The 21680-nt window shown below is 37.4% G+C and overlaps 2 protein-coding genes across 11 annotated transcripts in view; one reads left to right on the forward strand and one right to left on the reverse strand.

Annotated features, from left to right (window-relative positions):
• Positions 1-585: 585 nt before the first annotated feature.
• On the reverse strand, positions 586-4450 carry LOC129447727 (C-C chemokine receptor type 5-like). 2 transcript variants are annotated; one of them, XM_055209489.2, is made up of 3 exons: positions 3973-4450; positions 3330-3406; positions 586-2239 (listed from the first exon to the last, which is right to left on the reverse strand). In XM_055209489.2, the coding sequence occupies exons 2-3, from the start codon at positions 3352-3354 to the stop codon at positions 1203-1205; spliced, it is 1062 nt and encodes a 353-aa protein (XP_055065464.2). In that variant the 5' UTR covers positions 3355-3406; positions 3973-4450; the 3' UTR covers positions 586-1202. The 2 variants fall into 2 exon arrangements, with proteins under 2 accessions (XP_055065464.2, XP_055065467.2); XM_055209492.2 differs by having other exon boundaries at positions 3330-3434.
• A 13-nt stretch (positions 4451-4463) lies between these two features.
• Positions 4464-21680, forward strand: part of cobl (cordon-bleu WH2 repeat protein) — a 101962-nt gene continuing 84745 nt past the window's right edge. For 6 of the 9 annotated variants that reach the window (XM_055209485.2, XM_055209486.2, XM_055209479.2 and 3 more), the window contains exons 1-2: positions 4466-4631; positions 4913-5046. In XM_055209485.2, the coding sequence (XP_055065460.2) occupies positions 5009-5046 (38 nt within the window). In that variant the 5' untranslated portion in view covers positions 4466-4631; positions 4913-5008. Of the gene's footprint in view, positions 4632-4912; positions 5047-21680 lie in introns of all 9 variants that reach the window. The other 3 variants (XM_055209476.2, XM_055209477.2, XM_055209480.2) reach the window with 2 other exon arrangements.

A 21680-nucleotide genomic window follows, 5' to 3' on the forward strand; every position in this document is an offset into this window, starting at 1 on the left:
AACTCCAAAATAGCTGGTAGATATCTGAAAAAAAGACAAACCAAATCTCGGGTCTTAGGAGGTTAAAGTGTACAATCAGGGCTACGCAGATTGATAGGCGGATGATTTCATGGTAATGCGAGAGGACAGCTTTTGAATTGTTCTCAAAATACACCACTCTACACAATGCTGCGTATAGTCGGACGTACCTACAGTTTGTAATAACTTCATTCTGCCAGTGCAATATGCACACGTCTTGCAATCAACCGTTTACCTGTTAGCCTCGCAGCTTGCATTAGCATCTGTTGTCCAGATAGAGACACAATGGTATGAAGTTTGACTGATACATGAAAAATAACTGATGACATGTCGTGGTATAAGCGGAATTGACTCCAGTCCTTAATTATTTTAAAATTATTGGAAAATAATGCACACCACGGATGTATCAGTCATACTTCATACTGTTGTGTCTCTCACTTAAGCCATTCAGTTTCCATTAACCATGTTTATTCATGTACCCTTTAACCACACTTATACTGTACCAACCCACACGCACGCACACACAAACACACACACCACGTGATGATGCCATATAGACACAGTGTGCAACATTTTATTTACTTGGATACTTCCAGGAATACTAGCACATATTCCTGCACATATTACAACCTTAAAAAAGCTACAAGCTAAACTGCTACAAGCAAAAATAGAAAACGTTGTATAAAAATATATATAAAAAAAACATGAATATATGTGTGTGTGTAGGAGAAGGGTTTCTGTGATGGTTGAGGTTAGGGAATGGGGCGGGTAAGGGGAATAGAATATACAGTTTGTACAGAATAAAATGCATTACGTCTATGAAATGTCCCCACAAAACATGGAAACCAGAATGTGTGTGTGTGTGTGTGTGTGTGTGTGTGTGTGTGTAAAATTAAAGATTTTGGAAATATGAAAAATACTCAGAAAAAGAGCATTACAGTTTTTAGAGCACAAGCACAGGTCAAATTCTGACAGCCAAACATAGCCTCCTGTAGCCTTTACATTCATGATGCTGACAAAACAATCAAAAACAAAACGGAAACATATCAAATAATTTTAGATTTTGTTGATTAACTGTTTACTTTTAGTTAAAGAGAGGACCAAGAGTTGATCAAAATGAAAATACTCTTTGTATTTACACAGGAAGAATAAACACTATCATTTCATACTGAATCAGTAATGCACTACATATGTGTACTTGAATATTCAGTTGATCTTGAGAAGGTCGAGGCTCTGCGTTCAGATAACTGTTGTGAGAAAGATGAGCATTGTCTGAAGCACATGGGAAACTGCTCCTTTCCCAATTTTATGACTTCTCTTCTGAACTTCTCTCCAACAAAGCCGTAGATGATGGGATTGAGGCAACAGTGACTGTAGGCGATAGTCTCCACCCATTGCATGGTCAGACTCAAACTATTATCCCACTCACAAGACTGCAGGTAGCCTTTTGTCTGCATGAAGAGAAAGAATATGGTAATGTTGTATGGCGTCCAAAAGAGGAAATAAACAGCCACCACAGCCAGAATGAGTCTGATGATTTTGTGTCGTTTCTGTGATTTGAGGTTTATCAGAGTTGGGATGATCCGTGCGTAACAATACCCCATTATAATCAGAGGGAGAAACAGACTCAAGACGTTTATCTTAAAGTAAATAAAATACTTCATGGCATCACTTGAATAGTTTGATCTGCAATATGTCGAATTATTCATCTCCTTGGACTCATGGGCAATTTTAATATTTGGGAGAGATGCAAAAAGGCTGAGGATCCACACGAACGAAGCCAAAACCAATCCCAGACTGGCAGAGCGGTTCCTGGAAAAGATACTGTGTGGATGGACGATGATGACATAGCGATCCACTGTCATAAGCACCATGAAGAAGATACTGCCATAGAGACCCATCGTGTAAAGGGCCGTTACGGTATGACACATGAATTTACCAAAGATCCAGTCAGCCATTGCCGAATGAGCCCAGAACGGAAGTGACGAAAGAAAGAGCAGGTCAGAGATGGCGAGGTTTAAGAGGCACACGTCTGTCATGTTGGATTTGCGACGGTATCTGATGAGGACCCACACTACCAGACCGTTCCCGATGAAGCCAATGATGAAGACTATGCTGTAGAAAGTCGGAAGAAAAACTTCACTGAAGGCCTTCGTGTTGCGGTTGTTGCATGGCTGTGCAACATTACTATCTATGTCATTTTCATAGTATTCACCATAGTCTGAAAAATGGGGAAGGATTGAAAAAAACATACAAATCACAATGTTAGATCATTGTACAGCTGTTTGTTATGCATTCAATCTCAATCTAATTGCTCTTCAATTTAAAAAGTAGCAAAAAAGGAGTCCCACCACAAAGAGGAACATGGTGCTGACTCAAGATGTTTTAATGACATCTAGTTCTCACAGTAGGCACAAACGCTCTTCACTATCATATTTATAGTTTAAATGTGTGTGTAGATTAGTTAAATTTGTGGTTATTTAAAGCTACACTTGGCTTGTTTTTACCAAATATGGTCAAATATGCACTCTAAAAATGCTGGGTTATTTTCTACCATGTTGGGTCAAAAAGGGACGAACCCAACCTGTCTGGTTAAATTAACCCAGAAAATGTTCTTATTTGACCCAAAAAATGGGTTAATACACCCAGAATTTTGGATGTAAAATGTGTCATTTTCTGTAAATCCAGGTTTAATTCTCTATAATGTAATAATGAGATTAAGAGCATCACAGTTTGATTTCAGTTATTGATTTCACATTGATTTCAATCTGACGTAACCTTACTCTGTCAATATTAAAGATATCAAGCATATACAGAACGTTCTTTACATTATGTAGGATGATTTTATGTAGAAACAGTAAAAAAGACTTTAGAAAAGTTTTCACAGTCACATATATGGACATTTTGTAGGTTAATTTAAATGAAGTTGGGTTCGGGATGAGCTTATGCCTTCCAGGGACCATTCTTCAGGCATCACTTCTCCTTTGCTCTTTTCCTCTCTAACAGTTGTACTACGGATTGAACTTGGGGCTCAGGTTTGAGCTCCCTTCGAGGACAGCCAAGTCCGTTAACCATTATTTATTAAGACTTAAATGCACAGGTGAAATAGTGACCGCTGCATATACATTTTTTTACATTACAATTTTTACATCTAGTTTTTTATTACCTTTGAACAATTAATGATTTGAAACATTATGAATGTTGTGACAAAATATACCTGCTGTGCTCATTTTAAAAATATTAATATTATGGAATAAACAAGAAAGACTTGACAACTACAGTAAACTCTACAGGATGCATTTGTCACTTACCGGTTGGCAGTGAATCCTCTGTCATGTCTCTTGGTTATGAGAGTTGAATCTATTCGAGAGATTCTCACTGTCAAAGGCTATGCAGAAGACAGAAGGTGTTATTTCCTGAAAGGCGGGAAGTACACATAAGTACGCATCGTACTTAAAAACATAATGAAATGCTATTAATATTTCATAAATGTACTTACACATGTAATAAACAATGGACAAATATTTACAAAAGGACATATTTACTTACCTTCTATTTTACAAGTCAAGTTCTCTGATAATTGTGAAATAATAATTTAATATGAAATAAAATAATAAGTCTAATATTCAAAAGCTATAAAACTTTAACAACAAAATAATCGAAATAAATTAGAAATATATATCAGAAAAAACAGAATAATCTATTACAAAATTAAATAAAGAAATGAAACTATAGAACTCTATAAATAAACTCCTCTCTATGACTCTGACTTCTCTGTTTTTGTTTCAGAAAAGTATGAATGAAATTAAAATGTTTAATAAAGAAAAAGCTAGGATTTTACTGTTGTCAATTTAGTGTTAGACCTTTGTCCTTATATTTATAAATGTTGTTCTGATGTTACAAGTAATCCTTATGAAAATTAAATATAGTTTTTCTGTAGTAAAAGTGTAGTACCTCTCAGTGCTCAGTGTTGGTTTCAGTCTCGATTACTCATTGTCTCCCTCTGTCGTACAGTAAACGCTTTGTCCATGGAGGCAAGTAACAGAGAGAAACTGTTGCAGATTGTTGCTCAGATATTACTTTAAATTGTTTAAAAATATTTAAAAGAATAAAAGAGTTTCCATTTTACTTTAAAAGTATAAAAATTGACCACTATTATGTAGCCCTGAAATGTGTTTTTTTTAACAGACGCTTTTTGAACACAGTCTTCTCACATATGATATAAATAATATTAATAAACGCTATACTCTGAATATTAAGGAAATGCGTTGTACTTGCAGTTTCACCGTTACCATGGTAAAATATTACCTTATTAGCAATCACAAAATGATATTACACGATTCATGCTATTAAACCGTTACACGTTAAAACAATTGCATTAATTTACAGAAAGCTGTCATGATGTCATACATTGGTTGACAGCATACAGCACTGCGCGCACGTGCTTCCCGCGCTGGTCCCCTCAGGACAGGCGCGTTCTCGCCACAGAATTCCCGGCTCATTTCAGCGCGCGCTCGAGCAGACACGGGAACGGCGCTCGACGGATTAGCACAGAAATCACAGGCAAAACATATTTACCGCGGTTAAACTGACGAGGACGAGCAACGGAAGCGGCAAGTGTTTCATTGTTTCATATTATGACGAGATTTAGCTGTTCATATATTAATTTTACTTGGACGTCGCAACTTTTTGCCAATATTTGGGTTACTGTGTACCTGCTAGTGGCCCCTGGATAGACAAGTGTTTCATTGTATTTATATTTCTCTGTCGTGATGATGTAACTTAAGCATACACTGGACTGAAATATGACCGTGGTACCTTGACTTTGTTTCTGCAAAAGTGAGAAAAGTTATTGTGCCTCCTGTCCTAATTGTTTTTGTGTTGTATTTTAAAGGTTACAAATATATATGAATGGTCTCTGAAAGTATCCCAATGTCTCAGCCTGGATGGACAAGTGAAGCATTGAAGTAAAGAGGATTTATTAGTTGACATGAGTTTGGGAGACGCTGCGGTCAGAACTCCTGCAGGGTGAGTGTACACCCCTCAGTGATAGATAGATAGATAGATAGATAGATAGATAGATAGATAGATAGATAGATAGATAGATAGATAGATAGATAGATAGATAGATAGATAGATATGACTAGATAAATGATGGATGTAGTATAGATTGATAGGTAGTTTATAATGCATTCCCATGTGTCTGTTTTAAATCTGCTGTAACTAATGTCTTCCACTGTTAATCTTTTTTGCATATTTTTAAAGACACACCATGCAGTTATTTTACCTTAATATAACAGCTTCAAAGTCATTTCGATGGTAAACGACATCATAGTATGGCGAATCATCCCCCTGTTGAAGCTCGGGAAGGACGCCGCTGCCAGAACCAGCAATGCAAGCTTGAGAGAACCGCCCCTGACAAATCTCGCGAGAATCACGACTTGCTTTACGGCAACGACGTCACACACGTTAGGCTTGTTCGACTTCGTGCAGCGCCGCAAGAACCGGCAGTCGGACGACGCAAAAGTACCGCGAGAATGATCCGAGACGGCACTTTGACGTCATCCGGCTGTCGGTTCCTGCGGCGCTGCATGAAGTCGAACAAGCCTGTAACAACAACTGCACGCGCGCATTTGAGACGTGATGCTCGATGAGGGAAACAGCTAAGAAAACCCGTTCGGAAGAGAGTAGAAAGCGAAAAAGAGAATCTGACCGAGTTAGGAACCGGACAAGAGTCCCACTCGGTCAGGTTTTTTCTCGTTGGCGTGAGCTAATAGACAGCCCTGGATGCAAAAGGGATGCTGATCTGGCGATCTTGTTGATGGACAAGTAAGTAAATCTCTTATTTGTAAATTTGTTTGCGGTCTATGTTGTATGTGGTTGCGCTTGCTTGTAGTGTGTATTTTTTTACTAAGCTGTTCATTCATCCAGTGTTGATAATTACACCAGTAAAATAACTTCAACAAGGGTCTAGCTAGCTTACGATTATAAGAGCATTTAGCAGACTTGCTAACAAACACTCGTTTCTCTTACATGTTTTTTTTTGGCCATCTAAACTCAAGTGTTGTGTTGTGATGTGTACGTAGTCATTTGTCTAATTTCGATTTCTTATGGCCAACGAATAACGGCCAATGTTATGAAATAATGCAACGTATACAATTAACTTTGTCAATGCATTTTGTAATGTTTACATTACTATTAAAAAACAAATACAATTATACAGTAGACATAACGTTAGACTATAGACTGTTTACTTGTGATTAAGCTGCAATCTTGTAAAAACGTAATAAGCCAGCAAACGCGGTAGGCTACTTTATTATTATATGCCTACTCTACACTTGGCATAAACTTCTTATTATCCTATTACCATCATCTGTAGTTTAGTAGACATGCAGTAGCCTAATATTTGTATGAAATTGTGAAACATTCCCTGGTCATTATCTTCGGAGTCCATCTCACGCCCAACACTATCCTTACAGGTACGTACAGAGTGGGCGTGCGAAATTACGACAGTTGCAAGTTTTCCCCAGTGACTCTAGGGGTCGCTGTTTGACAAAAACGTCAAACTGCATGGAATGCCTTTAAGCCATGCACAGTGTTTAAGTGTCTGGAAATAAATTAAATTAAATTTAAATCTGAGGCAGGACGTCCCTTTATTAGAATGAGATCATTGACCCCTGACACAGGTAGAGTTTTTGTACACATTGAACATGTTTGCCTCCTTGATTCAGGTCTGGCTTTACGTTCATTACTGCTCTTACTATTAATTAAACAAACATGATTTCATGTCAATAATGCACCTAAACAAAAGACTGGCCTTGCATCTGTCCTGTTGGGATAAAGCTTTATTCTAGCAGCTCCGTGAGAGTAACCAGGAAATGAAAAATAAACAAACAATTGCTTTTGTGTTGTAGGCTACCTCTGACACCTTTTGTCCTCTGTGCTTTTGACTCAATTGCTCATTATTCCATTTTATTGAGCTACATGTTTGCTTAGCTTTTCTACATCAACCAATATGGTTTGACACTTGGTTTCATTGAAGTTTAGCTCCATGAGTTCCACTAAAAACACAGGTGTGCCGACCTCTTTTCTGCTTTTTTAAACAGAAACATCTTTTGGTTAAGTATCTCATCTGATCCCTTAAATGTTAGTCGGCAGCTTCTCTATGACAGGAGCACAACAGTCTGCTTTGTGGATCTTGCCCACAAGCCCCCCTTTCCTTTTATGTAATCAGACCCCATTACATAGCAAAAGCAGTGGATGATTGTGGTTATTTAAAGGCTGACCAGTTGTTGAGCATTCCCACCGCTATCATTTCATTGCTGTAGCAGTGTTGTTTATGTTAAAGAGCACCTATTTCATAGCTAAAAATAATGTTATTTTGTGTATTTGGTATAATGCAATGTGATCACGTGGTTTGTGGTTCAAAAAAGACATTATTTTCCACACACTGTACACTTTTTGTAGCTCCAAATTTTACTCTCTTCCTGAAACGCACAGATTTGAAAAGCTCTTTGTCCCTGATTGGCCAGCTAATCTGTATATTGTGATTGGCCTGAATACCTCTGACATCAGACGGAAATGTGACGCTCCTTACCATGTTTCAAAGATTTGGTTGCTAACAGGAGTTAATTTAAAGGATGTGAGTCCAAGCGGGATGAATTATGATAAAGTCGGTCTCGTCTACATCACCAATCCCAGGAAGTAAATTGTTGCCTACAATCCGTGTTTTTGTTGTAGTCCAAGAAAAGAGATTTACATTGGAGACAATAACTCACATCATCGTTTACTTTGGGGTATGTACCTTTTGCATATCGTTAACATGTACTAATACACACTTACACAAAAAAGGAAATGAATCGTGAATCGGACCATTGGTGCTTTTTAAAGAAAGATTCAGCAATGAGATAACTTTTGAAGTTTTATGATGGTAAGCAATATGAGGATTACTTTGTAGTTTAGACTGCAAAAGCTTAATCTGTGTGCTGTGAAGCTCACTTTTTGTAGTAAAAAATATTTTTCTTTTGCATTTTTGACAGATTTGTGTGTTTTAAGATTATTTTGTGTAAATATGCCCATTCAAGCTTAAAAACATGAACTCGTGTAGCATTTGCGCACTGTGTCTTGAGATGCGCCTTCTGGGCAAGTGCGATATGCGCACACATATAAAACTTTTTTTACAGTGTGTGAGCACTGCATTGAGATCTGTTTGGAGTCTTGTGCTTGAATATTAAAGTGCACCTATGCAACGTTATTTTGTATTTGGTATAATACAATGTGATTGCGTGGTTCAAAAAACACATTTTCCACATACCGTACATTTGGGTAGCTCCAGATTTTCCCTCTATTCCTGAAATGCACGGATTTGAAAAGCTCTGTTTCCCTGATTAGCCAGCTAATCTGTATGTTGTATGATCGTGTATTTATGAAATGTAATAGAATAAAAATTATGATAATATGCTTTGGAATGTATGTTTTCCAAAGAAAAACACGGATAAAATACAAGTACTTGAAAAATACTTTTAAGTAGAAAGTAAAACCTCTGCTTGATAGTGACCCTAGCAACTTATCAACCCACCTGTGTCTGTGGACGTTTGCATGAACGATCAATTTACTTCTCCTTTCGGTGTTTTTTGGCAGTCTGTAAAACGAAAGCTCCGAATTCTTGTTAATCTGTTAATTCAATCTATCGCATAACAGCTTTTTCCACATTTCGACAAGTATTCACTGTGTTTTCGCCGATGTCATGCTGTACTCAAATGCTGCCGCTCTGTCTTTTGCCATTCAGTGGGCGTAACTGCAGTCCCTCTCGCCGACGGTGACGTCATGTGCATACCCTCTATTTAAAAACGTGAATCGGACAACAGGTGCTCTTTAAAGTTGGCAAGGCCTGAAAGCATGTGAAATGATAAACTTTTGTGATGATGCAGCACTGTATTATACTGTATACACTGTATTAGAGAGTGGCAGTGTCCGTGAAATGCTTTTTTGCCCTTTATGGGTGTGAGGTGTAGCTCAGGCTGGTTCCCAGCTTACATTTGACTTTCAGATGTTTGTTTCACTAATTAGCAGCTAATTATTTTTTACTGCTCTAGAAGGAATACTTACTCCTGTTGGATTTCAGAGTACAATTAAGTATTGTGCACACAGTATATAGCAAAACACTAAAAAAACAAAAAAACAAGATACAGATGTGTTCTCACAGTTGCTAATCTACAGTATGAAGTAATTTTTCATAACGAAAAGGCTCAAATTAAATTGCAAACTTATATAAACTTGATGTATGTGAAACCTAACAGTAAGTCTTGTTGAAATAATAGATATACATACATAAATATTCTCTGTAAAGAAATCTGGAGTAGAAATTTATAGTAAATAGTGGTACTGTAGCAAATGTTTAAATGTTTGATCAGTCAGTGTCTTGTTGGATATCCTGATTTGTAATGATATTGATCCTTTGGTCAGACCACAAAATGAGGATATGGTTGACTGGAGTCATGAATTAAAGACTGTCTGGACTTCCATGTATTAAGTTTTCATGCTTTAATCCATCTTAAGTGCTTATTAAAAGATGGTGAGTAAAAAGATAATGATAGTATGTTTATCAAGATAAGTTCAGTCGATGGTTGGGTTTAACTTTCATATTTCTCTATTGACATGCAGTTAAAACAACAGAGCAATTCAAAACCTTGAGAAAAGTACAGTTTTTATTAGTAGTATGTGTTGCTGATCATGACTCTTATGCAACTCTGCTTTGTTATTTAGGTGTGGAAGCCCCTTTATAACTGATAAGTGGCCTTTATCTATAAAGGCGGTGTTAGTAATCTATACACTCTAAAAATTGCTGGGTTGTTTTTAACCCAGGGCTGGGTCACTATTGGACAGAACACACTGCCGGGTTAAAATGACCCAACTGCTGGGTTGTTTTAACCCAATTGCTGGGTTATTGTCAATCAACCAACTTGAAACAACCCAGCAGTTGGGTTAAAATAACCCAATTACAAGCTCCACGATTTTAGAAAATTATAGCTAAAACTGTCAGTGTTACAGGATTGTTATCAAGATTAAGAAAGTACTGTGGTTGGTAATGTTATATATATATATATATATATATATATATATATATATATATACATATATATATATATATATATATATATACATATATATATATATATATATATATATACATATATATATATATATATATATATATATATATATATATATATATATATATATATATATATATATATATATATATATATATATATACAAAATCTCAATATTTATCAAAATTGTAAATTATTTTTCAATGGATTGTGTTGTTTTACTAATGTGGAATTTTTTAAACTTTATTTTTGGTTTTATTCACACTAGCTAGCCTTCGGTTTGTTTAACTTATGTCAGATAGGCCCACCTTTAAATTGCATGTAAAATGGAGCAAACTGTGGTTGGTCTGTTTGCATTTCGGTCAGGCAGTCTCTTCCTGTCTAAATGGGAATTTCTTGGCCAGAAGATGCACCAGACTTTTTGGCAATTGTATAAAGTTTGACTACACAAAAAAGATTCCATAGTTGCTTCCATTGACACTACCTGTACACTTCAGTGCACTGTAGCTCATATGTCTGCTTCTCTGTTGGCCTCCCTGTCACCAGTTCTTAAAATAGACAGCAGATAACCATATATAACTAACCAGTGGATCACTACAACCTTCCAGCCCACACCCACCACAACCCACATTGGAGCTTTGAGACACACCCTGCATATCAAACATGACTTGGAGATCTCAGATGTGCTGTAAAGCAATGACTCTCTTCAGCTGGGAATGATACGTCTTATTCACACTCTTTATTTAACACATTTATTTCACACAGCTAAAGGTGCTTCACGTAATTCATAAATGAAAGAAATCTCATAGGCTGAAAGATGAGTGACAAGCTTTGCATATTTTGGCAGCAGCACATTGGTCTCTCCTTCAATATTGGCTCAACAAATATAGCACAGCATGCCCGTTTGGTCTGTTAGCACAACACCAAATGAATTGCATGTTAAATCCTGCAGTAGATCTGAGGTCTTCCAAGTTTTATTGGATGGATACATATTTTGCAAGTTGTCCTCAGTGACTCAAGATGGGTAAACACCCTTCACCTTACCCGATATGCCCTATAGTGAGATCATCCTATCGTCAACCTGTGAGATAGCCGATACATGATAGTATATACTGGGGCAATAGTTTACTTATTTATTTGTTCATTTCTTACTCACTTATGACAAGCCACTGGATTGGTGGATAAAAACAGAAGCTGATTTACAGTACTCCACGGGCAGCTGGCAACACTGTCACAACTGCAGCCTTCTTAAACATGATGCCATTAATCTGAGCCATTGATGCCCAGCGCTCTGAAATTTCCTGCGTGCCAGGGAGTGGGAACAACACACTAACTGGTTTTAAAGCCCTGCATGCCTAACAACTTCTCTAGTGTAAGGAAATGTCATAGCCTCAGGTCTGAGCAAAACGCGCTCATTAAAAGTTATCCAGTGCAAGAAGCCCACAAGTTTTGTCATTGAAGAAAAGCACGTAAATGCGCATTGGTGCGGGTTAGGGGCTTGTTATAGTCATGCGTAGGTCCTACGGCGTAGCCGCGACGGCGTAGGTTCCGCGTCGGTTTTCATCCGCGTCGGTTTTTTTTACCTGACGGGAGGGGTTCTGGTGGACCAATCACAGCGCTTGCGGTCCGCGTAGAACTGACGCTACGCACAGGATACGGATAGCCTACGCCGTAGCTACGGCGTAGAACTTACGCACGACTATAAATTGCCCTTTATGCAGAAATGTTAATGTGAAATAAGGATATAATAATAATAGCTTATTCATTATTTAAAACTATAATGATCAAACGTGCCAAGTATCAGCATGAAGGTCATACGTCTGACTATCATCGATAGATGATAGTATCTCGTTTATTGGCACAACCCTATAATGCGTTAATATTAGCTTGTTGGACAAATGAAAACAACATGGAAATGCCTTAAAAAAGAATGGCATCCGCAGTGGATCTGATCAAGTCCAATACGGGAAATGCAAATACGGTTAGCCTACTGAAAGCAAAGAACATCCCAAGGGAAGTCTGCAAGCTTACACTGTAAAAAATGTCTGTAGAAATTACAGTATTAATGGGTATTACTGGCAACTAGCTGCCAGTAACTTACTGTAGATTTTACATTTATGTTATTTACTGGCAACATTTTGTTCAAAGTTAAATGAACATGAAACATTTTTTGACTTTATCATCTACAGTAAGTTACTGGCAACCAGCTGCATAATTACAGCAAATTTTTTAGAGTGTAGGCATAAAAAAATAAGTTTGGTTCTGGTAGGTTGTCAGTTTAGGTCATGGGTCGGTAGGGATTTTATTTTTTTATTTTTTTTCCAGAGGCAGCAAGGGATAGGTAGGAAATTGTTAACTATTTAAATTGAATAGCGGATATATTTGAGGTGACTTTGGCTATTTGTCTCACGCAGCGCAGAGCCACGTCTCCACGGATTATCTCTTTTTAATGGTGTGTGTGTGTACCTGGTAATTATCACGTTGTGGGGACCAATTGTTCCCACAGAGATAGGAATACCAGTATTTTTGTGACCTTGTGGGATCATTTTAAGGTCCCCATGAGGAAACAAGCTTATAAATCAAACAGAATGATGTTTCTTGAAAATCTGAAATAGCCAATTTTTTTTGTGATGGTTGGGGTTAGGGAATGGGGTAGGTTAGGGTAATAGAATATACAGTTTGTACAGTATAAAATGCATAACGTCTATGGAATGTCCCCACAAAACATGGAAACCTGTGTGTGTGTGTGTGTGAGAGAGAGAGAGAGAGAGAGAGAGAGTGAAAGAGAGCGAGCGAGAGAGAGAGAGCAGGAACAGTAAATGCAGCTGAACGAATACACTGCGTGTTTTAAAGTAAAAAAATAAATAAATAACGAAACGCAATATGTGGAGGCCGGTGTTGAATCTGTCTAACTAGAATTAGTGTGGGAAACACTGTATGATATGAAAAATATCTTACGTGAGCCTGTGGCTAAAGTATAAAAGTGGAACTCTTTAACAAATGTCCTAATCAGGGCTTGACATTAACTTTTTTGCTCACCAGCCAAAGTGGCTAGTTGTTTTTCAAAGTTACTAGCCACTCAGCATTTTCACTGGCCAAATTTTTGTTGCTGGTAAAATAAATTTATATGATTAAACTTGACTTTGGCATCCTAAAATGACTTTAATTCGAGCAAATTTACTTGCTAAATTAGATGCAGACTGAATTTCAAATGCAGCCTGACTACCAAAATTAAGACAACATTTATTAGCTGGTATATCAGTATAGATCATATCATATATTTAGGTGCATGAAAAACATGCTAGTAAGTAAGGCACAAATTAGGGTTGGGCGATGTCACCATAAATTGCCAGTTGACTAAGGTTACTTAAACCATCGCGATGGACGATGATATCGTTAGGTGGGAGGGGGGTATTTTAATTTTTCGTTATTATTCGTTATTATATAATTATTATTCGTTATTTTACTTTATTACTTCCACTTAAGAAGACTTGTGCACTTTTTATTTTAATATATATTTTACATAAATACTATTCTGTACTTAAAATCTATTATTTTGTTATTTTACTATCCCAACTACTATAGGTTGCACATAAGGGGAAAAAGTAGCTTTAATCCACTGAAGAAGAGTTGTGCACTTTTAAGCACTTTTTAATCTCTTTACATAAATATTTTTTTCTATTTAAAAGCTATAATTTCGTTATTTTACTAACCCAACGACTCCTCCGCGCTTTCCAAATTTTGCACGTAAATATCTGTGCATATGTGCCACCAGTACTCCGTCAGAGAGCGGGTCTTCAGCACCGAGGGGAGCAGCCAGCACTTCAATCCGCAGCTTATTAAAACTAGACAAAGTGAACAGGGCCAGACACATCGAAATTTAAACATGGTCTGTGTATGTAAATCCCGCGTTTCGGTCGGAGTGTTGTTCCCGTTTTCTTGTTCTTGACGTAGCTGAATTCTGGGTTTATATCCTAATCTGCCGCTTCAGTGCAGTATAGCCTTAATGTAACAATGAGCACGATCTCCCGAGACACTACAATAGGCTACTAATAAATTATTAATATGGGCTGTTTTCTTGTACAAAATTAATTATTTTAAGATAAATGTACAACATGTAAAAAGACAAGATTCTAGCAATGTCAAGATTAGGGATGGGCATTTTCCAGTAACTTACTATTACCAGTAATTTACTATTACTTTTAATATTTAATTTTTCGAATATTTAAGCTCTTAAAGAACGAATATTCGTTTATTTAAATTATGTTAATTAAGACATGCGTGTTTTGTATTTTTCATTTTGTCATAATTTCACAGAAGGCTTAATTAGGAAATATCCACAACAAGCTAAACTTATATTCTGTATGTATGTATATATATATATATATATATATATATATATATATATATATATATATATATATATATATATATATATATATATATATATATATATATATATGTATATGTATGTATGTATTTTTAAGTTGAAAACATTGTAAAAAATATATTTTATTTATATATTTTTTAAATTCTTCTTAAAAAATATCCTACAGAAAAAAATGCGTTAAAACTTAATGCGGAGCGAAGTCTAGTCAAATCCTTAGTTTCAAGTCGGTCGTTAGTATTAATTCATTACTGTTTGATCTTACATACATTATATTATACCAAATATTATACATTAACCCCAAATCTAAGCGAAGTTTAAAGTTTGAGGACTTGACATAGGCTATCATCATTTAAACAGACTCAAAACACCAAGAGCCCGGAGCAAATGAAAAAACACATCTACATAACCGACTGCTCAGTCGCCATTTAAATATCTTCTCAGTTTAGTTTGACATGTATTTGTGAATAAAGAAAACCGTATTTATCCTACCTGCTTCGGTGAAAGCCCGTTCTTCTGACTAGATACAATAATGCTTTGCTTTAAACTGCCATGTGCAGTTATCCGGTTCATTTTCAAAAGAGCACCGCATATAATAAATGTTCTCCGTTTCATTTCGTTCTCGTTATTAACAAAATAAAGTAGACTTTATAACAGAAAGCTTACAAATCTCTCATGATGTGTTGATTCGGGCGGCGGAGAAGCACGTTTAATAACACGTGAGCCCTCACTGAGCCAGTGGCCAAATACGGCGCGGCGCGGACAAACCCGGAGATAAAAGGAAAAACTTAAATTCGTCTGCAATCTGCATTGCCAAACAATCAGAAATACATACAAATTAATGTTCATGTATATTTTACATTTAAGTCTGTAAAAGACAGTATAGATGAAGTGAAAAGCATCAAATAAGTTGTTACCCTTTGGTGGCACATTAAAAACAAACAAACATTCGAATAGCATTTTTTAAATTCGAATTATTATTGCCATTCGAATATTCGAATATCCGTGCCCATCCCTAGTCAAGATCAAATGCCTGACAGGATATTTTCACAGACTAACACACGTCACGTCTCAGGCATAGACTACAGTATTTAAAATAGCATATATGCATTGGTTATATTTTCTATTTAATTTATAGAGCAATTCACGCAAAGATATTAGGTTAACTATAGTCTATATAGAAGAGAGTAAGTGTATGTCGACTTGCAGCGGAGTGGGGAGGGGCGTGGCATCACGATGGTGACTCTCCATCGTGATGTCAGTCAACCATCACGATGGACGATGATATCGTCTATCGGCACAACCCTAGCACAAATAGATTAACTTTGAATGAATATATTAAAAGTAGAGCAGGAGTGTAGAAGAAACACTAATTCTAAACTGAAAAGATAAACACAAAACCCATCGACAACCACTTTAAATATTTATTAACAACAACAGTAAATACTGTCAAGAAATGTACATTAATTTTACTGTCAGCTATTTTATGCAGATGTATTTTATAAGCTTGATCATGGTTTCTAATAAAAGTGATTTAAGACTTTTAATGACAAATGTCAAGAGGACATTACTGTTACATTAAAATGATGCGCGAACCTCTCAGCTGGCGGGTTTCCTTTGATTTCGTGTGCATTCAGGTATGCGCTGAATTTCTCTCCGCTCTTGAGAGTGTGCACGCAATTTATATCTCTTCAATCACTTCCATGCAATTGTTTTATCTTTCCCGAAGTGTGTATGCGCTCAGACTGCGTCCTCTTGTGCATTCGCAAATCCATCAGCTCTTGCGCGCTCTCTGGAAGGTGACGCTTTGGTCCGCAACGCCCCGCTGATGGCATGCGTGTCTCTCAACAAACGGTCTTTGTGCGTTGCGATGGGTGCAGAGTGCTCATGGGAGTTGTAGTTTCCCAGTGTCGTATTGCGTATTGTTTATCATTTCGCATAACTTTTAAGAAAACTACAATTAAAAAATTATATTCAACCTGCCAAAGTCTTACCCGCCACGGCCGAAATCTACCTGCATTTGGCGGGTGTTCATGTCAAGCCCTGGTCATAATACCATAAATAAAAATGTTATAATTCACTTACTGTCCGCAAAAATGAGCCTTGGTTTGTGCTCTCTGGAAGAGAAAATCCCACTTGCATATCGTTGTTCAGCTCGTCTTTTTTTGGTCTGTAAGTTACAAGTTTCGGCGTGGGCAAAAGATTACGTTGCTGTGCACGAAATGTTTCAAATGTCAACATTGTCTTTCAGAGATCATGGACCCTGCCTTTAATGGTAATGAAACCTTTATTCTGAAATGGACGCACAGATTTACATGCGACTGTTGCCAAAATGCGCATGAGGGGTGGAGTTATACACTGTGTCTATTAATAATTATACATTTAATTTGATGATTTTATCAAAACACCTTGACTCATGTTAAAATCCTACTAGCATGTTATTTAGACAAAAATATTTTAATTCACTTGAGGATGCTAGTTACTGTGCTCTTCCTCATAAAATTATGATTATTTGTGTGTATGGAACTTTATGTCCGCAAAAAATATAAAATTGTGGTCTATATTTTGTGTTTGCTTGTCGCAGTTGTCTCACTCGAAATCATTTCTGCAGCTGTTATAAATCTCATTCATTTTCATTATAATTAAACAGGGTCTAGTGCTAGGTATTACACATTATAAGAAGTATATTTATTGGTGCAGAAGGTTTTAATAGTGCTGTATGGTAAGAAGAGCAGTTTAATGCCTGTGTGTGGGTCCTGTGAGGCCAGGTTAGGGAGCAGTAATTAAATATCTGCCAAAGATCTGAGGCGTATTCCTAATTCACTTAGTGGCTCTGGGTGTTTGGAACAGACTAATTATTATTTCCTTATCTTCACCCACCCTCTGATTCTATAGGGATTTCTTCTGTCGCACACTAGGCCTGAGCAAACGCTCTGTTCTTGCAGTTTCCCCAGACACTTGTTGTCCTTTCCTGAGCTTCAGATACAGCATGCTTGTTGATTAAACATTCTTATTTGATATTGCCCTGATACTTTTGTAATTGATATTGCTTTGATAATTACCATTGAGAGTGCAGTGTACTTGACCTTTCCATAAGTTTTGCACCAAAACATGCTCAGACAATTCTAGACCAGGATTTGGTCTGAGCCTCGTCAGTTGATCGCCATTTGTTTACAAGTTGCTTAACTTAAAAACCTATCAGATAGACAACAGCCGACCAGGTTTAGTCTTACTGTGCAAATAAACACTGGTGCTAAATGATCATGATAGACACGCTGTGAACTTGATGCCAGACAGCCTATTTCAGAACCACTTAGGTCCACAGTCATTACTTCTAAATGCTTCGTGAAGATAGCAGCAAAGTCAACTACATCAACATTTCAATACCCATTGGCACTGAAACGTCTGTAACCCTGTTTGTGAAATTAAGGCTAGAGTCTCATAGTCTAGTTAAGAGATTAGGAGCTTTAAAGTTTGATTTTAATCTTTTTTTTTTACTTTAACTTCAATCTTTGATGTGACCTTAGTCAGTATATTCAAATATTATATATTTTCACAAAATGCTATACATTATGTTGGATCATGTAATGTAGAAAAATGATTTGAGCTGTGGTTTCACAGATTAGGCTCACAATTAGACAACATCCTGATTGATGTATAGTGTTTTTAGCGTTAAGTTTTCAGCATGCTTTGCCAGTCTTTAACTCTGTAAACAGGTCATCATGGGAAAGCGACAAATGCTTAGCCTTAGACACATTTGATGTGTTGCATAAATAGGCAACACATGATTTGTAACAGCATTTACACACTGATGCTTTAATTTTGTCCGTGGTGGATTTCGTCCCTTTATGCTGCTGGATTGGCAACTCTTCGTGTAACACTCCCCAAAAGAAATACACTTCCATAATGTACTTAAAGTGCTCATTGGTGGCACAGTGGCTTAGCTGGAAGCACTGTTGCCTCACAGGAAGGATGTCCCCGGTTTGAGCCCTGGCTGTGTGGAGTTTGCATGGTCTCCCTGTGGCAGTGTGGGTTTACTTCAGGTACTCCGGTTCTGAAGGAAGCCCCCCACAACATGTGTATAGATCAACTTGTGTGAATTAACTTATGTATGGATTAACTAGTTGATCTCACCATGTATATAGCCATAGATGCTGAATTGGCGTTTCACGAGTGCTCTATTTTCCTGCACAAATTTTGTACTTTAAAAATTATTTTAGTACTTATTAAAGGCACATTCCACTTTTTCTGAAAATATGCTCATTTTCCAGTTCCAATTGATTCTTACTGTATAAAGTATAGTCCATTTTTTTTACATGTACACGGACATACGTGCATGTTCGAATGCACAGCCTTCAGGCTTCCAAAGTATAGTTTATTTGACTCGAACGTGAACGCAGACATACATACTACATTCTCCTGTGCGCGCATATAACCTGGCTAACACCAGACCAGTCTCATGAGACGTGGTCTGGGAACCACATTATTTGAGGCGTGGTTTACGAATGCCCAGAGCCGTTTATTGGGCGCTAAGAATGTCTATCAAATGCGTCTGTACGTAGCTCATAGCCAATCGGTGTGTCGCATAGACATCGTCATCGTCTTGCTGCCACCTCCCCGTTCTGTAATTGGTTCCCTATGCCGTTTTTGGGTGCTACGAATGTCTATCAAATGCGTACATATAGCCAATCGGTGTGTCGCATAAACGTCATCATCGTTTTGCTGCCCCCTCCCCGTTCTGTGATTGGTTCCCTATTTCAGGGGCCAAATAGGTCCATAGTTTCCATGCTAGACTTGCAGTCTGAAAAAAGTTGCGTGCAAGGCAACATGGGGAAACCCAGGCTAACGCGCATGCGGAACCTATATGTGCAATGTATGCAGGGTTTCAAAAATCGAACAGTGCTTCCTGTACACAGACTGTTCCCACCCGAATGGACCATACTTTGGCATTAAGTGTACTTTTCTGTGCTATTTTGAGACCCTAAAATGTGCTAAATTTATTTACAGTTGTGTTCAAAATTATTCAACCCCAACTGAAATTGATTGTTTTGGCCGGTTTGACATTGATTTTGATCATTCAGTCATCCTGCTTACAATTACATCAAAGAGGCATGTGTAGGTCAGACAAATATAACATAACATTTATAATGAAATAACCACAAATGTCTTTTCTGTGCTCACATCATTATCAGTTTTATTCAACCCCCAAGTGACATTCAATCTTAGTACTTAGTACAACATCCTTTTACAGTTAAAACAGCTTTTAAACGTGAAGCATAGCTTGACACAAGTGTCTTGCAGCGATCTACGGGTATCTTCGCCCATTCATCATGGGCAAAAGCCTCCAGTTCAGTCACATTCTTAGGCTTGCGCACTGCAACTGCTTTCTTTAAGTCCCACCAGAGGTTCTCAATCGGATTTAAGTCTGGTGACTGCGATGGCCACTTCAAAATGTTCCAGCCTTTTTTCTGCAACCATGCTCTAGTGGATTTGGAGGTATGCTTGGGATCCTTGTCCTGTTGAAAGGTCCAACGTCTCCCAAGCCTCAGGTTTGTGACGGACTGCAACACATTGTCATCCAATATCTCCTGGTACTGAAGAGAATTCATGGTACCTTGCATACGCAGAAGTTTCCCTGTACCTGCAGAAGCAAAATAGCCCCAAAGCATGATTGACCCCCCACCATGCTTCACAGTAGGCAAGGTGTTCTTTTCTTCATAGGCCTTGTTTTTCCTCCTCCAAACATAGCGTTGATCCATGGGCCCAAACAGTTCTAATTTTCCACAGAACACTATCCCAAAACTTCTGTGGTTTGTCCACATGACTTTTGGCATGCTGCAGTCGACTCTTCTTATTCTTTGGAGACAGCAAGGGGGTGCACCTGGGAGTTCTGGCATGGAGGCCTTCAGTACGCAGGGTGCGCCGTATTGTCTGAGCAGAAACCTCAGTACCCACATCTGACAAATCTTTTCTCAGTTCCTCAGCAGTCACACGGGGACTTTTTTTTCACTCTACGCTTCAGATAGCGCACAGCAGTCGCAGTTAGCATCTTTTTTCTGCCACGACCAGGAAGCGTTTCAACAGTGCCCTTTGCCTTGAATTTGCGAATGATGCCTCCTATGGTGTCTCTTGGTATGTTTAACATCTTTGCAATCTTCTTATAGCCATTGCCCTTCCTGTGAAGATTAATCACCTCTTCTCTTGTCTTCCTGGACCATTCTTTTGACTTCACCATGTTTGTAACCACACCAGTAAATGTTTAGAAGGAGTTGGGTATCACAGTCATTTTAAAGCTGCCTAATTGGTGCTTATTAGGCTTTATTGCTGTTCCCTGACATCCATAGGTGTTTTCAATACCTGATTGAAAACACTTCAATGAACCTCTGTTCTTCAGAGTGGTAGTTCTTTAAGGGGTTGAATAATTGTGTCAATGAAGAATTCACAAAAGAAACATTTACTACTATACAAAACCAATTGATGTCATTTTAGTTGCATATGGTTCTTTAAGAAGTCATTGTAGGATTTCATTCTGAATACAATTACAAATGTACACTAAATTCCCTAAAACCCTTAACAGCATTGGGGGTTGAATAATTTTGAACACAACTGTAGGTACCACTTTTAGGGGTGGTTTCCCTAAGAGGAATTATCTTAAACTCGGATTAGACCTTAGTTTAATTAGAAAATATAACTTGTTTTAACAAACATGCCTTACTAAAACATTACTTGTGTGCATTTTGAGGCAAAACAAAGGGCACTGATGTATTTTAAGATATCTGCAAGATGTTTTCGGTTTGGACAGCTCTTAAATTTTATTTAGTCTAAGACTAGTCTAATGCCTGTCCGGGAAACCACCCCATAGTAAGCTTAAACAAATTTTTGTATGAAAGATGGATTCAAGTTTACTACAGGTGGTTACTAAATACATTTTTAATACATTTTTAGCACATTTTAGTTCATATTCATGGGATCTCAAAATAGCACAGATAAGTACACTTAAGTGTTCAATCTCACTTCAAATTTGTTTGCTGAATTGCAGGCGTCATTAGTACAGACCTGTGTGTTGCAATATGTGTAAATATTACTGTTTTTTAGCGGAAGTTAGTGTTACTGTGTTTTCCTCCCCATGGTTCTATAGTTTAGCAACTATATCAATGTACAGT

The sequence above is a fragment of the Misgurnus anguillicaudatus genome, chromosome 10 (assembly GCF_027580225.2).
Source record: "Misgurnus anguillicaudatus chromosome 10, ASM2758022v2, whole genome shotgun sequence".
Lineage (NCBI taxonomy): Eukaryota > Metazoa > Chordata > Actinopteri > Cypriniformes > Cobitidae > Misgurnus > Misgurnus anguillicaudatus.

Bases quoted from the DNA above. Each gene is read 5' to 3' on its own strand.
- LOC129447727 (XM_055209489.2), bottom strand. From the start codon at position 3,354: ATGACAGAGGATTCACTGCCAACCG. The intron at 2,240-3,329 runs GTAAGTGACAAA...CCCATTTTTCAG, and splicing joins AGAGGATTCACTGCCAACCG to ACTATGGTGAATACTATGAA.